Source organism: Emydura macquarii, unplaced genomic scaffold (assembly GCF_026122565.2).
Source record: "Emydura macquarii macquarii isolate MOO-44397 ecotype Brisbane River unplaced genomic scaffold, CSIRO-AGI_Emac_v2 contig_2897, whole genome shotgun sequence".
Lineage (NCBI taxonomy): Eukaryota > Metazoa > Chordata > Testudines > Chelidae > Emydura > Emydura macquarii.
In genome coordinates, this window is record NW_027133034.1 from 9,738,202 (window position 1) to 9,759,577 (window position 21,376).

Genomic DNA, 21,376 nt, shown 5'->3' on the forward strand with positions numbered 1-21,376 from the left:
TTTGTTTGATTGTGTATTAAAATATACCAGGGAGACTGCACTGGGGTGAGTCACTTTTTACACTGGTGCAGAGTGGCTACACTAGGGGTTGGGGAGAATGAGCACCAGAATGGAAGCCAAGAGGCATCTGTGCGGCTGTCTCTTGTCCCCTGCAGATCCTCTAAGATGGATTTCACCTAGTCAGGAAATTCATTGTAACTAAGTAACCAATATTAAAAAGAATACATTTTATCCTTAAGTGCTCCTATAGTGTGTGTCAGGGGAATGAGAAAAACAACAAGGATAGAGACTGCACTAACTAGAGGCCTCAGACCTGCACCTGTATCTCATTTTTATTAAATTAATAGTCAAATAAGGTTATTTTGTATTTCTGATTAGGCAGGGGGTTAAATTAAGGTGATGACTCAGTGATAGTTCCATTAGCGTCATTTACAGTGTTTGTGACTTTTTTAATATGTAGCATTTAGACTTTGAGGGTTTTGTTCGTTTCAAACTCTAGTATGCAGGGCCTAACAAAACAGTTTAGGGTCTAACCCTGGAAACATTTACATACAGGAGTAGCACATTGACACATGAGCTAAGGAGTTCTCACATGAATAAAGATTGCAGGTTCACGTCCTTACAAGAGAAGTCTATAGGCCATCCATAACATTTCTAGTCTTACTGGATGGAGGAGTCATTACCACATTGTGTTTATGGAGTGGATTAGGTACCCGTGTCTCAGCTGCACCAAGAAGTTGTGGGCACAGCTGAAAAGGGGTGCATGCAAAAGAGCCCTTTGCACCCCCACCTCCAGTCTTGGGTCCAGTTTTACACTGACCTGGTCCTCAATGTAGATTGAAGCAATAATCTTAGAGCTGCTCTAAGCTATATTGGCTGACAACAGACTCCAGGGGCTGTTCCGTCTGTTGGAGATCTCTGTGGGTAGTGATGTCCCAAACAATGCTCTTCTCCCTGGCCCTCCCTACTCCAGGGGCAGGGGCTGTTTGGTGATACAGGAGCTCCACATCATCTGCATAGGAAGAAGCCTCCACTGTCCAGATCTGCCAGGTTTTAGGGAAGCTTTGTGCTGGGAGACTGGTGTAGAACTACATTAGTGGACCTGTGAATTAGGCCCAATGTTCATTTTAGCATTTGGCTGTGTGTTGCATTTGCTGTAAAACTATAGCACATAACAATGTTCTGTATATTTAAAATTCTATAGAACCAAATATTTGTAAAACAAAACCCATAGGTTTAAGTCTACGTGAAGTTTTTCTGAAGAAAAAAAAATACCCTCACTTCAGCTCCACCAGCACAAGCAAGAATGGGAGTACTAGTGTAGAATGGCCACTGGTAACTTTAACTCCTGGGCTGCCTACACTTGCAAACTACAGTGTATCACCACGGTGAGTTGCATGGCATGGAGACAAAGTCTCAAAAGGCCTTGTCCACACTAACAAACTGAAGTTGCAGTTCACCACCAGTGCTGAATGACAGCTATGGAATTTGTTGGTGTAGACACAGCCACAGTGTTGTGTTATACCCCTGACACAGTAGTAAATGAGAGAGATTATTTTGCTCAATGTATTAGTTCATTAAAATCCAAGGACTAGAATCATAGAAGATTAGGGTTGGAAGGGACCTCAGGAGCTCACCTAGTCCAACCCCCTGCTCAAAGCAGGACCAACCCTAAGTAAATCATCCCAGCAATAGAAAGAGTTTAAAACAGTGCTGGATGTTCATTCACTTGACTGGAAGGAGAGGCTAGGGTATATTTGCACTGTACTTCAGTGTTGTACTAGCAATGGCTGCTTCATCTGTACTGTTTTTAATTTAATCAAGATGGCACCCCTGTGATTACTATTTTATACAAATACACCTGTCTGTCATTACCTTGTCCCCCACACCTTCTTTAGCTTTTTATGCTCTAACAGCTGGATTGAAATGTGTTTGTGCCTTTGTGTTATTTGTTTGTACAATGGGGCCTACTCCCTATTTGGGGTCCTTAGGAATAAATAATAATAGTGTATTATTTTCATAATGTGTTTTGGACTGAAGTTTGCCTCCAGCACTGCTGCTGAACAGAACTGTGTCAAGACCAACACAGACTCATTTTGGCCCACTCAGGAAGAAAGATCTCAGTGCAGCATTTTGAGCTGGGACACATTACTACCTGGGGATATTTACAAGATGTCGCTGAATCCCACAGAACCAACCATTTAAATCATAACAATAGTATTGAGTGGATTATTTCTAGTGGGAAAATTTAATAATTTACTATGCCGTCAAGATAACCCCCCATGTCATTTGTATTAAGGGCTCAGGGCTTGCCTGCGCTTGAAATGCTCCACCAGCATAGCTGCAGAGCTTCAGTGTAGATACTCACTACAGTGATGGGAGGGGTTCTCCTATTGGCGTAGTTAATCTGCCCTCCTGAGAGGTGGTGCCGAGGTTGAAGGAAGACTTCTGTCAGCCAGGGGCATGCACAAGGGGGTGGCAGGGAGGGGCATGGCCCTCCCAATAATTGTCCAGGGCACAGAACTCCTCCTGCCCTGGGGGTGGATTGGGGTAGAGTGATCTCCTGCCAGGGTGGGAACAGTGAGCACTGCTGGGGCTGGGGGCCAGGAGGAGGAAAAGAGTGAGTGCCTCCCAGGGCTGGGGACGGGGGGTGGAGTGAGCTCCGCTTGGGGAGCGGGGGCACAGAATGTGCCTTTCCAAAAGGGGTCAATTTAAAATTTCTGTGCATGCCCCTGCTGTTGATGTAGCACTGTCTACACCAGGGGTTAGGCTGTTTTAACTTCATTATTCAGGGGTGTGGATTTTTCCCAACCCCAAGTGACATAACTTTTGAGTGTAAACCTGGACTGAGTACTGTCTCCTTGATCCTTGTATATTGGGAAAGGTGACCTGCAAAACAAATAAATAATGGAGGGTATTTGTGCCTTTCAATAAAATGAAAGTCTCAACATTTTTCCCTCCAAATAAATGAAAATAAAATCTTAATTTTACCTTTTCCCCCCCTCTGGTTTTTTTTTTTTTTTTACATTAGCAATATCAGGTCTGGTCTTACTGGAGCACTATTTGGTGGGCTCAGATGTTTACACATAGAAAAAGAGAGAGATTTCTTCTAACTGCTAATGCTGCAAACTCAAACAGGGTTTTTGGAGTCAGGTTAGGCCCTTCCATTCTCATACATCACCAGTGACATCTGTGTAACTCTATTACCTTAAGGGTGTGCACAGAGATGCCTGAAACAATTCCTATTGCTGATGCACAAGGAGGAACAGAATCCAGCTCACTGCCTCTTAACTATATTGAATCTGTAGCGCTAGTGGGAGGAAAAAACAATAAACTATTATTTTGGCCACCTAAGGGAGCAGCTATGACTGAATGCACACAAGAAGCAGTTCTATTGAGTAAGAAGAGACCATTTTACTCAAGGGCCCTTTGTGGATCAGCTAATGTTACTAGGTAGGGATGCAGTGTGTGGCGGTAGAGACCAAAGGTCTCTATTTTTGAAGAGGAGTTTGGGCTGCTGGGTGCTCATAGCTGGCTCTCATTGCTGTTATATGGAATGTTTAAATAATAATTTAATCCTTAAATGCAAGTTCTCTGTGCCTTAAGAACAATACACTCCATTTTCACAGAACAACACTTTTTATCTTTCAGCACAGCTGTTCTTTGGCTACAAATATTGGGCTTTAGGTAACAGTAATTTAAAGTAGAATGAAATCCACTCCTAGGTAGAAGGGCAGAACAAGGCATATGCAGTTTAAAGTCCTGCTTACACCCTCAAAATAGGCCTTTTGCCCAATGCTGAATTTCACCTATATTAATAAAAATATAAAAATAAAAAATCATTGCTGATGATTAGCTGAACATTTTTTATTTGTTCTTGAGATAGACCTGGCCTGGAGGGGGAAGTCTATACCAACGTGCCACACAACTCTGGAAAGAATTTCTAGCATTATGCTTCATGGAAGGGAAAGCTATTAATATATTTGGTACTCTCTCTCTCTCCCTCTCTGAAAACAAAAGGAATAGGAAAAAATAAACTTAGTGCGATTCTTGCTGCATATTATTTTTACTTGATCTTTTTCTTTTAATCTTTCTTTGGTAGCTTCTGCACTGAAAGTCTGCAAGCCTGCAGCTCAAAACAGCACCCCTTTGTACCAGCTGAAAGCATTTCTAGAGCATATGCTGTTTTGAGGCTAAATTGGTTCAATGGGAGATGGCCCAGTAAAATAGCCATCTTGAGTCAGTGCATCCTAAGTAAGTAGAGTGAATTATGTTAAAAAAACTAGGTGTTCAGTTACCATGGTGATGAGCATTGCTTAGGAAGCTATATAAAACAGTACTAGGAAAATGAAAACAGCAAACCTAATGTGTATATATAAGCTTTCTCCAGCAGCTTCAGAATCTTGTAGGCTTTGTATCTCAGCCATACTACCTCCAGTTTCTAAGCCTATTCAAGTTTTCAGGGTGTTTTGGGAATGGTTTCAGGTCAACTTTCCATGAGCTAAGAATTAGTTCTCAAAATATTCCCACCTCCAAGCATGCTTTTTCTGGAAGCTTTAAATAATGCAGCCACAGCTATGAGAGACAAGAACAGCCAAGTAAGCAACACCATGCTTTGCTGTCAAACGTTAGAAGGTGGAGCAACTCACTCTTTCTAAAGTGAGAAAAAAGAAGGCCACCGCCTTGCTTCTATTCTTAAAAGATTTGATAAGAATTAAAGAGCCTTCTTTGTACTGTAGAAGCTCTTGCATCTTATTGCAAACAGGTTACTGTTCCAGAAGTGGATTACTTTGCCATATTTAGAAGTGATAAGTATTTAAGCCCATGAGTAGGGTTTCTAGCATCTTTGGAGGGCAAGGATATTTGTGTTTCCTTCAACCTTCTATATACCAAGTTTACCAGCATTGACAACTCATGATTTTCAAGAAACATGACATTTTCCATCTGGACTAAGGTTGAGGTCCATGATCAGACTTTTCTCTAAAGTTGCTTTTTGTTACTTCCTTCTGCAATACTTCCAACTCCCTCTCTTTGCCTAAGCTATTATTTTCTAGAGCCACTAACCTTGCCATCTTTAATAGCTTATGCCATTTCCTAGATGGCTTGACCTCTTCAGCTTCCTCTTAAATTAGAATCCAGCTGGGGAGAATTCCCTAGTGCACAGACTTGATAAGAACCTCAGGTTGTCTTATGAGGCCCCGCTGCAAGCCTAACTGTAGGGGGCAGGCTGAGGGCTGGAGACATTAGCCTGGAGAGTGGGACTCCGGCAGATGCCGCTAGAGTTATTTTGGGCCACACTGCTGCCTGTAGCCAGAGTGGTGTAACTCAGGCAGCTCCCCTACCCTTTTAAATATTACTGGGGGCCATTTTAGTTTCTTCAACAGCCCAGAATTAGGAGGATGCAAAGGTGGCAAAAAACTACCTTTCCTCCCACCTTCTCCTTAATTGCAAATTTTGTGCAATGTCCAGGGCTGGCCCTAGACCAAATGGTGCCCCAGGTAAGGAGCATCTTTGGTGCCCCCACTTCCATTTGTTAACATTTTGAATACCTTATTTTATTGTATTTGTAATTCGTTTCATGACTTTGATGCATGATTTACATGCATGATTTATCCCTGTCATATTAGATGATAATTTGCAAGGTAGGATCTGTAAATTGTATTTATTCATGCCATATATAGGCTAACAAAAACAGCACCATGAGCCCAGAGCCCCCCAAGCCCGGCACCCCAGGCAGCCAGAGTCTCCTGCCCCTAAATCTGGGCTTGGCTATGTCTCAAAGTAGTACAGCACAAAATCTCTCTAATTGTTTTTAATTGTAATATTAATCACTTGCCTCCATAGTTCTACAGCAACCTCAGTGATGACAGCTCTGAATAACAGGCTTTTAACATCACTGGCCAAGATTGTCAAAAGTGACTAGTGATTGTGGGTGATGAATGAGAGTCATTGTAGAGGGGCCGGATTTTCAGAGGGTGGATGCGTCACACTTGAAAAATCAAGCCCTTTTAAAAAGTCACAAGTTGGGCATCCTAAAAGTGAGGCACCCAAACTGACTGGTCACTCTTAAAAATCATGATCCAAAATTGATGGTATTTTTGTATTAAACTGGAATTGGAGTGAAGGTAATAAAATATTTAAGCTTTCATCTTGGGCAACAGACAAACAATTTATCTCAGAGTAATACAGCTAGCTGGCTTGTTACAGTGTACAGGTTTCCTTCTAAAGAGCTTTCACTGAGGATATTCTGCCATCTAGTGAGCTTTATCTGAGAAATGAAACATTGGTGATGGTGGGAATCAAAGCAAAAATAAACCTGAACCATGGACTGGCTGCAGAGCAAACATAAAAGGTGTTATTACAAAGTAATACATGTTTCTGAAAAAGGAAAAGATTTTTGGGAGAAAGGAAGTCACATTCTTAGCATGAAAGTCACATAGACATATAGGAAAAGTGCAAATGCGGGTCTCATTCTGGGCTCCACTACGGATTAATTATGGCATCCCAGTCATCCTAAAGAGGGTGTAAAGAGCTGCTTGACCCAGCTGGTACAGGGGATTCCCTGGGTGGGACAGGCCAGCATAACTGAGATCAAACTCCAACTAGGGCAGACCAGATGTGTGATTGTGCATATAGTTACATTAGGATAAATCTGGAGTAACTGGGTTTACATAGTAGCATTGTTCTGGCTTTCCACTAGAATAACTGCATAGTTATAGAGCTGAAATCAGCTCTCAAACAGTTTGAGCAAAATCCACAGAATTCAGAATCTATGGGACCGTGTTTCATTTATACGATACTGTACACTTACCACAGTGTCACTGAATCTTTCCATTGGCCTCCTGGAATAGTGCATGCAACACAAATATAAATGATTCAAGATACACAGAAGAGTTTATTCATGTGTAATCATTGGTAGATTAGGGCAAAATTGAACGAGTTGCATGTAAGTTTCTGTGAATTGGTTGTGAACACTTGGCCCACTGAACTAATAACATGGTGGTAAACAGTGACTGCTTGCTACTGCATGAATTCAAATGCATCTCCTGTTATCGAGTCCTGCCTCATTTTCTATCAGGTGCTATAGTAATTGGCTGGTGTTGCATTAGATAGAAAAATAATACTATCAATTATCTATTGATAATTTTTTTTTTATTTCCTCCTTTTGTGAACTAGCGTGGTCCTATTCTAAATGGACAAAGGCCCAACACAATGGAGTTGCCTCTGCTTACACCACACCTGAATTTAAGCCTATGACTGAAAAAAAAGGGTATGTGCTATGTGGTTTCTAACTCTTCCTTAACTCCTAGGTGTGGTGTCAGATCAGAGGCAGTGTCTTATATGCTCACATGCCTACAATGCTCTTGTCCTCACAATCCATCTATCTGACAGTGGTCTCTGTCACTGTACTAGCTGAACGCTTCACAACTATTAATTAATGTACTTTCCCAACACACCTGTAGGGCAGGGAAGTATTATTCCCATTTTACAGAACACAGAAAGATTAAACAACTTGCCCATAGTCACACACTAAGTGTAAAGCAGAGCCAGAAATGAATCCAACTGTCCTGGAGGCTCAGTCCAGTGCTTTTACTACAAGGCCATTCTTCCTGAATAGGGAACTCACTTTCCTAATGTTATCAAATCATGTGATTTTTGAAGTGGTGTGAGGGAAACATTTTCCTAGAGGCAGGAAAAGCCTCAGAAAGAAAAAGCCAGGAAACTGTGAAGTTTCTTAAAGATTAAATAATTGTATTACATTTTTCTGCACTGTTAGTAAAATGCAGCATATTTTCTGGCTTCATCTTGACAAACCCAGGCCTGAGCTCCACACTCACAACAACTGAATACAATCCTTCATTCTAACAGTGTGATGAAAGGCTATTGTAGCTCCTCGACATTTCTAGCCACCTGGCACATCCAAGTCACCAGTCAATATGGAGAAAAAAAAATCCCTGGGTCTGTTTTCACCATGGCAACCCATGCGTAGTAATCAATGTCTCTCTGGTTTGTATACTGGTTGCTATGCTGCAATATACTATAGCAACAAGAAAATGCCATGATTCTCGTTTGTCTACAAGGCAACAGAAAGAGCCAGTTTAATCCTGAGCCAAGACTTGGCACTGCTCCCCATTCTGTTGTGTTGCATTTACTCAGCTACACAAGGAAAGACAACAGTGGTTGAGACTAGATACATGGGCCTGATACAACTCTCATTTACACTAGTACTGTAATATCAGAAACAATTTCACTGGCTTCAATGGAGTGACGTGAGTTTTAAACCAACATGAGATCAGAATCAAGCCCAGGGAGTCAAAATCTACCCTTCTTTACACGGCTGTAAATGCAGAGTAATTCCAACTTCAAGAGAGTTACTCCAAATTTATACTGGTGTAAATGAGAGTAGATTTTAATAAAGGGTCCCTGACCTGAAGAATTTACATTCTGGGCCTGATTCCGTCATTCACATTCCTGCTGAATATTGCCTTATTTTGCAAGGAGTTCCATTCATCCCATGGGGCTACTTGCAGAATACAACATTGTTCCATGTGAGTGATAGTGGCAGAATCTGGGTTTAGGGACTCAGTTTCATCACCTTATTCACACCAATAGTCCCAATGAATTGAAGATGGCATTGCTCATGTAACTACTTTTTAGCATCAGTAAGAGATGCAGGATCAGACACAGTTAACCTTTCCATTCATGACTTGGAGAAGAGCTTTATGTAAGCTCGAAAGCTTGCCTCTCTCACCAACAGAAGCTGGTCCAATAAAAGATATTACCTCACCCATATTGTCTCTCTAATATCCTGGGACCAACAATGCTACAAGAACACTGCATATTTCCCATCCATAGCAGTTCAGAGCTCCCTTCCACTTGTTATGAAAATAGAGCAGCACATTAAAACTGTATTCATTTTTTACTTTACAGACTACATGCCAGTCCCTCGTTTCATTATTCCTCTTTCTGCTGGCATCTTTTGGCAGAGCCATTTCAACAGTTCCAGTCTTAGATCACGAGAAAACTCTTTGCTTAGTAAATGCCCTTGAATCTTATTATTGCTGAAATGTATCTGTTACAGGGTTAGCAACTTCGCCATATTTAACTTTAATATAAGCGGTTAAATATACACAAATACAGCTTTTGTACCCTCTAATGGGCAAGGATGAATTTCTTTTTGAATTTCTCATACAAGATACTCTCCCATTTTAAAAATGTTAAAAGTAATTTCAGGTACTGCACTTGCCCCTGAGTTCCACCACTAAGTTTTGTAGTTTTACAATCATATTTTCCAATTTTTTTAAAATAGAGGATTGAATGGTCAGAGGGAAAGACAATTCAAAAATGAGGAAAATGGGATAAGAAAAACCACAAAACCACACAGGAGGACATGGTGGCAGGTAGAGTAAATGAAGCTATCCTTACTTTATTTTTGAATGGATTAGATTTAAAACTGAAAGATTGCTTTCATTTTAACACAAATTCTCTCAGGACTCAATTTCCTTTGATTATATTTTGCAATATAAAAAGTATTGATATGTTTGCTGGAATTCTAGTCAATAATTTTTACTGACTGACTATCTTAGCTGATTTCCTAACAATATTATAAAACAGCAATCCTCAAGGCCCTGGAATACATCCTTACATCTGGTAGTTAGCATACATGATATAACTGAGCCTATTTTACCAAACATCTGGATTAGATCCAACACTTTATATTGTGGCCTACCAGTAACATGAATAGATAAAGATGCAACTTTGCCTTGTGTATGGGGACTGTAAAATGAGGCTGCTACTACTTAGGCCTCATTGCATCCTCTGAGATACACAATTAGATGTCATTTGAAGAGTGCTTTGAGATCCTTAGATAAATGATGCTATACAAATACAAAATATTATTGGCAAACTGATTTTTTAGAAACATTTAATCACCTCTTTGTGCCTCAGTTTCTTTATCTGTAAAATGCTTTGAGATCTACTGATGAAAAGTGCTATATAAGAGTGAGGCGTTATTATTATTTAGCTTTGTGCCTACCAATGCCACACGTAGGGTGAATTATTCCACAACAATTCACACTCTGCCATGATGTAATGATTAGTAACAATCACTGGTTTTCACACCAACCATTTATAAAAATTAGGAACAGTATGGCAACATAAAGAGGAAATATATGCTGTATATATACTATATAAAGTTCTAATAGGTTGTTTTCCCCCACCCTTTGTTTTAGAAGAGAACCTGCAGACTGATGTTTGCTATGTGATAATGTGCATGCTGAATGACCTAGGAGAAATGCTATGATAAAAGGAGACTGAGCTTCTAAAAATCCTGGGATTGTGGTTAGAAGACCAGCACCACATGTTTATGAAACTCTGAAATCTCTAAGGCAAACAGAACTGTTGGCAGCTCTGCTATTAGAAATTTAGCCTGCTCTGAGCTTTCCCAATGATAGGTCAGGGTATATAGTTTACTGGGTTAGCCCTAGAATTTGTGAGATTTGGAGCTTACTTAGGATGTTGTGTGTTGTTAGACACTACTACCAGAGAAAGCCCTGACAGTGGAGATTGTCACTGACAGAAAGTAGTCTTTGGAAAGCACAAGGATACTTGATAACAAATTCCTTCTGTTCTCTCCACCTCCTTTGTTCTGTCTGAAGAGCTCTAGGAACAGGGTGGGCTGAACACCTCTTTGTCACTAGATTCCTTTAATTCAATGTACAGGAGACCAGGTAGCTGATCTGTTTGCCCAGATGCAGGCAGAACAGTAGAAAACTCCTTTAGGAAGGGAACATGTCAAATCACCAGGGGGTAGAAAGATTACTCCCTCAAGACATACAGAAGCCATTTTTAAAAGGGGGAAGGGACTTACCACTTATGTGCTTTTACTGGACAGAGTGGTCTTGCAAGCCAGGCTTGGAAATGCAGTCACAGGAATGGCAGCCATTTTAGAAGGTTGAATTGGGGTGGAGAATGATGTGGGTCCTGTTAAACAGGATCTCTGTCTCATTGATAGGAAAAGAGAATCTACCTCAGGGAAGTTTGGAGGAAGGTTCTGATCACAAGTCCCATTGCTACTTAGGAAAGAGATTTCCAGAGTAGCTCTGACTTTGCTTTTCTGTATAGTTAATGTTTGTGATTTATTGTTTATTAAGAGTATATGTTTCTGCATTTCAGTAACCCTAAACTTACAAAAATCACAAGTCAGACTCCCCCAAAAATCATGAGATGGAGATTTATCATGGGATAAAAACGTTTTGGGTTCTTTTCTTCTGGTTTCTGAGACTTTTTTCAGCCTTTCATTTCCAACCATGAGGGCTATAAACTTACCTTAAAAAAGAGAAAAAAGCTGAGATTCTCATGCACTCTCCTGATTCTAGCAGTTGGGCCTTGCATATGAGCCTTGCAATAAAATCATGAGAGAAGGCACCCCTGGCGTTTGCTGTTACTTTGTGTTGGGGGCTGAGGTAATAAACATCCTTACTTTTATATATTCTCTTCCGCCTCAATTTTACAGAAGGTGGACACTTCTCTTAGGGAGCCTGGATTCAGAAGTGACTATCATAAATCCCAAGAAAATAGCTCCAGCAATAATTTCCTACGATCATGCCACAGCCATGTAAAGATAAGAATTTAGTGAATCAACCAGGATTGCCAAAAACAGGTTCTCAGATGTTTACGTGGAAAAGTGAAGGGTTTGTTAGTTCTTATTTTGATAGGACTGGTTCACTTATCCCATACTTGTATGTGCTAAGGTTGGTGAAGGACCCTCAACCAATAATTTCCTCAGATTTTTATATTTACATTCTTCATTTTAGCTTTGTAGTAACATCTTTGATATTAACATAGGCTTGTACTGTGGAAATATTTTCAGGCTCAAAAGATCTTGGTGTAACTGATCATCTGAAAAGAATAAAGCCTAAATCATGACACATATATTCTTCATTTTTTTAAACAAAATTCTTGACATAGGCTGATCATCACATTTTCTCTAAATAAGTAAAAAAAAATCAGATCTCTGAAATATACAAGAGCTTTATTATGAAAAGGCACAAAATATTTTGGTTTGCTCTGTCAATTTAATCTTATTAACACATTTTTATAAAATATATACAGCTGGATGACAAATAAAATGAGCTAGTTCTCCCAAAAGAAGGATTTTCATAATGCTGATAGATTATTTTTTTTTCATAGTTTACTCCAACGTTCAAGACTCACAGATGTTCTCCCCATGTCAGTGCCCTAAAGAGCAGAGACCTGATTCTGGTATCATTCACACAGGATTTACATCTATGTAACTCCATTGATTTCAAAGGACTTACTCCTGATTTAGTCTACTGTAAGTGGTACCGGAATCAGACCCCAAAATTGCAAAACAAAGGAACCAGTAGTGATAACACAATGAATTTTGCCTGGAATCTCATCTGATTTGGAAATGAATTCATAACTGGACCTTTCCAATCATATAGTTACCATCTTTCTGCAAAAGCACGAAGAGACCAGCTACAGAGATTTCAGACAGCAAACAAGGCTGTTTGTCTTAGTGCAGAAAAAACTTTAGACTCTATATTATAAAAAGAAGAAATACCAACGGCAGTAGATGACAATTTTGAACACAAGGGAAAGTTCTGAAGCAAAATTGAACAGCTACCAATGCACTGGGCCCAATTCTCCCCTCACAGCAGTTTTACACTAGGCAGACTCCATCAAATTCAGTGGAGTTAGTTACCCTGATTTATACTGGTGCAAGAGAGAGGTGAATCAGGCCCAGCAGCTAGGCCCATGATGGTAGTTCTCACATTCTCTTCCAGGCTGATTTCATGACTGGAGAACTGATCTGCAGAAAGAGGGTCTTGATTGTCTTTTTACTTACCCTAGAGTAATTCCATTCAAAGGAGTTGTACTGGTGTGAAAGAAAAATAAGGCTCAAACTTCTTGCACATCGCTTAAGCAGAAAAAGATTTCTCCACTCTTCATTTCTTTCCAACAAAGAGATGAGACTCTATTCCAGCTTCTCAATTATTACTAGTCCCAGTTCAAAATAAAGAAGTGGTCCAACTGCAATTAAAAGTGGGAGATTCCAGTATTTGGCAACATCCTCTCAAGGAGTTTAGGCTGTAGTTTCCTCCTAAGAAGATTTCTTGGGAACTGTTTGCACTGGTGCTGGGAAGGAGGGGGGAAAAGAAAGGAAGTCAGGTCTATTTTCACAATATATATATATATATATTGAACAGGGGACTTTAGAATGTTGTTATCATACTTGAAATGGGACTTAAAATAGACAGTTCTAAGACCCTGCAATGCTAAAAGGACCATACCTCCTGGTTTTATTGGGGCAGTTCTGGTTTTCCATATGAAGTCCTGTGCCCCAGGAAATTCTTCTGGGACATCTGAAACATTCCAGTGTTTCATTTTTTCAATCAGATTTTATTTTTTTATCTTCAAACTGTTTGTTCAATATCACTAAACTGAGTAGAACTTGCTCTGTGTTTACCAGGAAGAAAGAATCCAGTGAAATGAACATTTAGTTTGATGAACACTGCTTGGAGTGAAGGGAAAATGCCAATGAGTGAGGACCCACAGCAGAACTGTGCATTTTGCTTTGATTCTTCTTGTTCTTACACAAATGAAAAACAAAGAACTGTATGGAGTTTTCTGTCCCCTTCATCGTCCACTCCAGGTTTCTCTGGTGGAGGAGGAGGTAGCCCATGTATAAATGCAGTGATACCTGAGACAGCCTTTAGGATAAATCATAGAACCATTTTTCTGTAAGAGAAAGAAGAATCAGACCCTCTCTCCCTAATAGATAATAGATTTGTTGTGGAAGTGAAATGAAGGCATATTAGGGTGAATTAAAGATATGCCTGTCATAACTCAGAAAACACAGACCTTTGTTGCTTCATGTCACAATCTAAACTTGGTTTAATATAGTTGTTATTTATTTAATATCTCTATTTACTTTGTCCTGCTAAATTTTTTATGTCAAGTTATAAAAATATACCATTTACCTTAAGATCTGTTTTGGTTCAATATATGCAATATTTTCTAAATTAAAGATGTTCTTTTTTTTAATCAGACATTCAGACTGTTGGAGGAAAAGGACCTGGTCTATCTCACATATGTGGTTATGGTCACATATTGTGCTAGTGAAATACTTAAAGTTTTAGTAGTTTTAGAGATGAGTCCTAATCATAACACTGGGTCCAACAATACTCAGACTTTGGGACATTTGCTTCTGGATCAAAAATGTGACAGCCAAAAATGGGAGTCCCAGATCTAAAAGTCACTTGAATTTCAGGGAGTTTCAGGTTTTGTTCTGAACTTCTCAGCTGTCCCATCTGTAGTTGATATTTGATAGACAGGAAATGCAAATCCATAAGCAAAACAAACATGGTTAAAGTAACAATTTCTTTAAGGAGTGCAAAATCACCTGCAGCCATGGGCTGGAAACAGAACCAGACATGGCTGTTGGATATCCAGATGCAAAGCTAAAGAGCCAAAGTGAGTGAACAGGTTCCATGTAACTCTTATATTCCATACTTTTGTGACACCATGTGTATTATTCTTGTTATTTACAGTGGAAAATATTATTTTGGCTTCAAAGCATTGCCTGTGGACATTGATATTTTTTCCATATATTTCCATTACTTGTGTCTTTATTTACCATGATTTCCTAAAGATTGCTGTGAAAATACAGCAGCCCTTGGGTATATCTGACTTCATAGAATGACTGTGAGAGAGAATGAAGCACTCCTCAGTACCTGTTAAAGAGATCTTGGCAGCATCCAAATATTTCTGTGGTGTTGCTTGGCAAATTTGTTGCGTTGAAGGAATCCCCTAATAAATTGTAGCATGGAACCTCCACAACTGGTACAGATAATATTCCTGTATATTAAATACAGTAGCGTCAGTTTCCTTGAGTAATAGAAATCTCTACATGTGTGTTTCACTAGAAAAAAAGATATTCTTACCTCACGTTAGCTAACATGATAACTAACACGAGGTAAAATCCTAGTGAAGACAAGGCAAATTGCAGGTTAAATAGGAACTGGAAGGTCAAGATTAACTCATATGAAACTACAAACTGCCTTGTCTGCTTTAGCATTTTACCTCATGGTAGTTACCACACATTAGCTAATGCAAGGTAAGAACATGCTTTTTTTCCTAAATAGGGCAACTAGATGTCCCAATTTTATCGGGAAAGTCCCGATATTCAGGGCTTTTTCTTCTATAGGCACCTATTACCCCCACACCCTGTCCCAATTTTTCACACTTGCTATCTGGTCATCCTATTCCTACAGAATACATGGCCTAAGATACTGCACTGAACTCAGAGAAGAGTGACAACACGTACAGTTTCTCCCATTTGTATCATATGACTCATAACACAGCTGAGACAGGAGACGTGAGATCTCGGTGAAGTTCACTCATTTCAACCACATCAAATCCTTTGTTTCAGTTCTGAAATAAGGCTGCCTACCCTCTGACTTTAAACATTAAGGGACTGCTGTCTGCTTTCCTCATGCTTCTTGCTAGGCGCTGACTGATGTCATTTTTCAAATAAGTTATTACGTATCAGTTGACATTTCAAGGGTTTATCTCCTGCCAGCCAGTAAGGGAAAACCTTTTTAGTGATGGCAATATCAGTCCTTATCGGTATATCTGCACTTGGAGCTATGGGTGTGATTCCCAACTTGCGTAGGCATGCTCATGCCAGCTCTCATTAAGCTAATGCACTACAAATGGTAGAGTAGCTGGGCTAGCATGGATAGTGGAGAGTAGCGGCAGGGGCTGCCTGGACTACCCCGGCTACACTACTATTATTAGTGCACTAGGTTGAAGAGAGCTAGCGCAAGTATATCTACGTGGATTGGGAATCACACCCACAGCTCCAAGTGTAGACGTCGCCTCTGAGAGAGCAACAGTGTTTGGAGTTTGAGCATGGCAGTCAGTGGCCCATGAATTCACAGGGAGATTGTGCCAATGGGTAAAATATCTGAAAATGTCTAAGTGACTTAGGAACCTAATGGGATTTCTGCTCCTAAGGGTCAAATTTTCAAAAGTATTTAGGTAGTTAACCTGCTTAGGCACTTTTGAAAATCCCACTAGGTGGCTATCTGCATCTTTAGGCACCTAAATACCTTTGAAAATTTGCCCTAAGCGCCTAAGACACTTCTGAACATGGGATGTCAGAACATAAGACACTTAAGGACTTCTGAAATTTTACCCTAAATCTCCCCTCATCTTGGTTTCATGTCAGTGTGACTTCATTGACTAAAATAGAGTCATTCCTGATTTACATCAGTGTAACTAAGTGGAGAATCAGGCCCATTGTTTTGGTAGCTTTGACATGAATTTTAAGTTTTGCTAAGCATTTTCCAAAATATAAAGTATAAAATGGTACAAGGAGAATCAAGCTAATTAATGTCTGCGGTGTTGCAGAATTTGGTCCCATGTCTATATATTCTCAGCAAGTGGGTTAGCAGAAATTACTGGGACCTCAGAATCCATTCGAGGCACAAGAAAAGCATTAATTATGGCAGGAGTGGGTGGAATACAATTTTCTTTGCATGATAGATTTTAGTGTATACAGAAGATTTGCCTATGGATGTTCTGAGTTCTCAGTCAACCCAGGACCTTCAAATTACACTATTTGCTAAGATTTTCTGATGCCTCAGTTTTCTCATGCCAGGTAAAGTTGTCACCTGTCAAAAACTCAGAGAACTGTGGAACTCATGTAATGTCAAGGATACTAGCTTCATAGCTTCCAAAAAATGGAAAGAGTTCCATAGGCCCATAGTGAAAAAAGCTGCTATCCTTAAAAGTGCACTTTCCTGATATGTGACTTGATCAGGCTGTGCTATTTATGCACCAAGATCATGTCTAAACTAAAGAACTATGAATTCTTTGATTTTGATAATGACAGTTCTGGATATTACATGCTTAAAAAGGAAACTGCAAGAGGGATAGTTAGATTTTAGGGAAAAACTATTGCACAATTTAATCATGGCTGCTTTTTTTGGAAATCCTTCACTAACTGGCTAATGAATCCTTCAATGGTATGATTCCTAATAAATCATGGATGATTTAGATTATGGCATAAAAAATACACTTATAAAGTTTGGGGATGATACCATGAGAGGGGTGCAAGTGCTTTGGAGGATAGGATTAAAATTCAAAATGATCTGGACAAACTGGAGAAATGGTCTGAAGTAAATAGGATGAAATTCAATAAGGACAAATGTGACGTACTCCACTTAGGAAGGAACAATCAGCTGCACACATCCAAAATGGGAAATGACTCCCTAGGAAAGAGTACTGCAGAAAGGGATCTGAGGGTCAGAGTGGATCACAAGCTAAATATGAGTCAACAGTGTAACACTGTTGCAAAAAAAGCAAACATCATTCTGGGATCTATTAGCAAGAGTGTTGTAAGCAAGACAAGAGAAGTAATTCTCCTGCTCTACTCTGTGCTGATTAGGACTCAACTGGAGTATTGTCTCCAGTTCTGGGCACCACATTTCAGGAATGATGTGGACAAATTGGGGAAAATGCAGAGAAGAGCAACAAAAATTATTAAAGGTCTAGAAAACATAATCTATGAGGGAAGATTGAAAAAATTGGACTTGTTTAGTCTGGAGAAAGGGGGACTGAAGGGGGTATTATAACAGTTTTCAAGTACATAAAAGGTTGTTACAAGGAGGAGGGAGAAAAATTATTCTCCTTGACCTTTGAGGATAGGAAAAGAAGCAATGGGCTTAAATTGCAGCAACAGTGGTTTAGGTTGGACATTAGGAAAAACTTCCTGTCAGAGTAGTTAAGCACTGTAATAAATTGCCTAGAGAAGGTGTGGAATCTCCATCATTGGAGATTTTTAAGAGCAGGTTAGACGAACACCTGTCAGGGATGGTCTAGATAATGTTGGACCTGCCATAAGTGCAGGGGACTGGACTAGATGATCTTGCAAGGTCCCTTCCAGTCTTATGATTCTATGATTCTATGAATATTACATCCTCTTTTCATTTCCTTTCTGAGATAGTAATTTTTTTGTAACTCATGGCTCAACTTGAGACTTTATATAATTACCCACATTTCGATGGGAATTTGACAATAAAGGGCTAGTTTCTGATCTCACTTAAACTGGAGTAACTTCACTGACTTTACTGCCTTGACTCCTGATTTACCCCACTCCGAGAATGGAATCAGACCCATTAAAAAAGAAAAGTGCTTTATTTCTCCCACCCCTCCTCCTCTTATACTTCTTCTTTGCCTTCTAGTTCTATGTTATACCAGGACAGAGGCATGGGGGAGGGCCTATAACTCATCTGTAACTGGTAATTAGCCTTTCCTCATCTGTAACTAGTAATTATATGTTGACTAACATATTTTAAAATTGATAAATTAAATGTAAAAGAAAAACTAGAAAAAGTCTTTTTATATCCCAAATTCCAGGAGTTCTTCCTTACTAACAACTTTTAACCCTCTCAAAGCCAGGAATACCTTCAGATAGGTAACATGAACTACCTAGTTATAAAATTAGTGTACTAACACACTGACACCTCGTGGTTATTTAGAGATATTACAAATTTATACACTGTACCTGCAATACAAGCTGTCATGAAGCAGGCGACAGTACCAGCAATCATTGCCCTAAAGGCACTATCCGCAATGTCTCTTTTTTTGGAAGGAGCCATAGATGCTGGAAAGAAAATTGGAAAAATAAAATAAAGAAGATGAAATTCCTATGAAGCATATACTCTAGAAAAGCAAATAGGAAATGATGGTACTGACAAATAGGGGCCAATGAAGTAAATCTGATATTCTCAGCGGGGTGTGAAAACGCAAAGTACATACATGTTTTTTTATCTGCTAAAAGGTGAGCTGCAAATAAAAAACATAATTTCCATTCACTTGTGGATGGAACAACATGTGCTGAAGCCCCTACCCAAGCTGGCTAATAGGCATTTTCACTACCAACTAGTCAAATCACTTTCCCCCCTTTGTATCAGACTGTCACATCCATTGATTCCTGTTCATCTGTGTTGCCCAGCATGCACCATTTTCTGACAGCAGAGCTGTTACAGAACCCTATTGGAGCCAGCCTATAGGTAAGATTATTTTAAAAAATGCATTCTGTTTTTTAAAGTTCATTTTTTTTATACCCCTAAAGAACAGGGAAGTTGCAAGTAGTTTATAAACCAATTCACTTATGTGGCATTCTTACAGGAAACAAAACAAATGTTTTCAAACATATCAGCAGGAATACCATGAATCTAGTGAAATGGTTTATTGTGTTCAAAGCCTGAAGGCTGCTCTGTAGCACTGGCTGTCAATGGCCAAGAAGGAACGGTACGTGGCAGAGGACTGCCAGGGTGTAGGAAAGCCTTCGCCGCACTCCATGCATCAGCCACATGGGTGGAGCATAGGAACTGCCACATCAGGTTGACCTCCCTCCACCAAAGAGCCCACTACACAAGGGGAACTCTCTATTCAGATTTAGGGCAGCTTTACATTGGGGGAGAGGCAAAAGCAGCCCTAATGCAGCTCCCGATCAGTGCCTTCGTGATGTGTTGAGGTTCATCCAGAATGTATCCCATAAAATGGGATTTTTTTGGATTATACTCGCAAAAAAACATTCTCAAAATGAGAAATACATATTGTTCTTACTGAGTCCTCCTATCACCATTCCCAGAGAGCCAAAATTTGCAAATCCACAGAGGGCGTAGGTGGCAATGGTTTCAGAACGGATCTAAAAAAACAAACAGACAGAAAATGAATTATTCAGTTGTTTGAAGGTTGGCAGATGATACAAAATTACTCAAGATAGTTAAATTCAAAGCAGACTGTGAAGAGTTACAGAGGGTTCTCAGTAAACTGGGTGACTGGGCAACAAAATAGCAAATTAAATTCAATGCTGATAAATGCAAAGTAATGTCGATTGGAAAACACAATCCCAACTATACATACAAAATGATCAGGTCAAATTAACTGTTACCACTCAAGAAAGAGATCTTGGAGTCATTGTGGATAGTTCTCTGAAAACATCTGGTCAATGTGGAGTGGCAGTCAAAAAAAGCTAACAGAATGTTAGGAACTCTTAGGAAAAGAGTAGATAATAAGACAGAAAATATCAGAATGATGCTATATAAAGCTATGGTACACCCACACCTTGAATGCTGCATGCAGTTCTGGTCACCCCCATCTCAAAAATATATATATTAGAATTGGGAAAGGTACAGAGAAAGGCAACAAAATGATTAGGGAGCTGGAATAGCTACCATATGAGGAGAGATTAAAAAGACTGGGACTGTTTAGCTTGGAAAAGAGACGACTAAGAGAGGATATGATAGAGAGCTATAAAATCATGAATGGCATGGAGAAAGTGAGTGGGGAAGTTTCATTTACCCCTTCATATAACACAAGAACCAGAGTTCACCCAATGAAATTAATAGGCAACAGGTTTAAAACAATAAAAGGAAGTACTTCACACAATGCACAGTCAACCTGTGGAACTCATTGCCAGGAGATATTGTGAAGGCCGAAAGTAGAACTGGGTTTAAAAAAGAATTAGATAAGTTCATGGATGATAGGTCCATCAATGGCTATTAGCCAAGATGGTCAGGGATACAACTCCCTGGTTCTAGGTGTCCCTAAGTGTCTGATGGCAGCAGCTGGGATTGGCCAACAGGGGATGGATCACTTGATGATTGCTCTGTTGTGTGCAATCCCTCTGAGGCATCTGACATTGGCACTGTCGGAAGACAGGATACTGGACTAGGAGGAGCATTGGTCTGACCCAGTATGGCTGTTCTTATATTCTTGAAATAATACAGAGCTGTGTTGTGGGCTTTTCTTGTCCACTGCTGACTCACATAACAAGTAAGTGATGAAAATGGAACCTTTGTCTAGAGGATTAAACACAAGTCTGAGAGGACCAAGCTCCTGAATTCTTTCAGTCCTACTCTGCCACTAACTCATTCTGTGGGCAAATCACTTAATTTCTTTCTCCCTCTATTAGCTCATCTAGAAATTTGGATACTCACATACCTCCAGCAGTTCTGTGACGATTTATCAGCTGATGGCTGTTAAGATCATTGAAGCACTATATAAAATCCTAAGTATTATTATTGTTTATTGTTTATTCAATGTCTCATTGAACTGAATTCCAGTAATTCATAGATTCTAAGGCCAGAAGCGACCATTGCGCGATTATCTCGTCTGACCTCTGTAGAATACAGGGCATAGAATTTACCCAAAATAATTCCTGCTTGAGCTACAGCAGATCTGTTAGAAAAACATCTGATCTTGACTTTAAAATTGTCAGTGATGGAGAATCTTACCACAACCCTTGGTAAGTTGTTCCAATGGCTAATTACTC

At 39.7% G+C, this 21,376-nt stretch overlaps 1 protein-coding gene across 3 annotated transcripts in view; it reads right to left on the reverse strand.

Moving 5' to 3' along the window:
* Window positions 1-12,175: 12,175 nt before the first annotated feature.
* Window positions 12,176-21,376, reverse strand: part of SLC28A3 (solute carrier family 28 member 3) — a 65,614-nt gene continuing 56,413 nt past the window's right edge. The window contains exons 15-19 of one of the 3 annotated variants that reach the window (XR_010923751.1): window positions 19,666-19,747; window positions 18,599-18,697; window positions 14,760-14,883; window positions 13,317-13,764; window positions 13,024-13,161 (exon numbers count right to left, since the gene is read on the reverse strand). Coding sequence is in view for 2 of the 3 variants with exons in the window: in XM_067568441.1 (XP_067424542.1) it covers window positions 13,035-13,161; window positions 14,760-14,883; window positions 18,599-18,697; window positions 19,666-19,747 (432 nt within the window). In the remaining variant the exon portion in view is untranslated. Of the gene's footprint in view, window positions 13,765-14,759; window positions 14,884-18,598; window positions 18,698-19,665; window positions 19,748-21,376 lie in introns of all 3 variants that reach the window. The other 2 variants (XM_067568441.1, XM_067568442.1) reach the window with 2 other exon arrangements.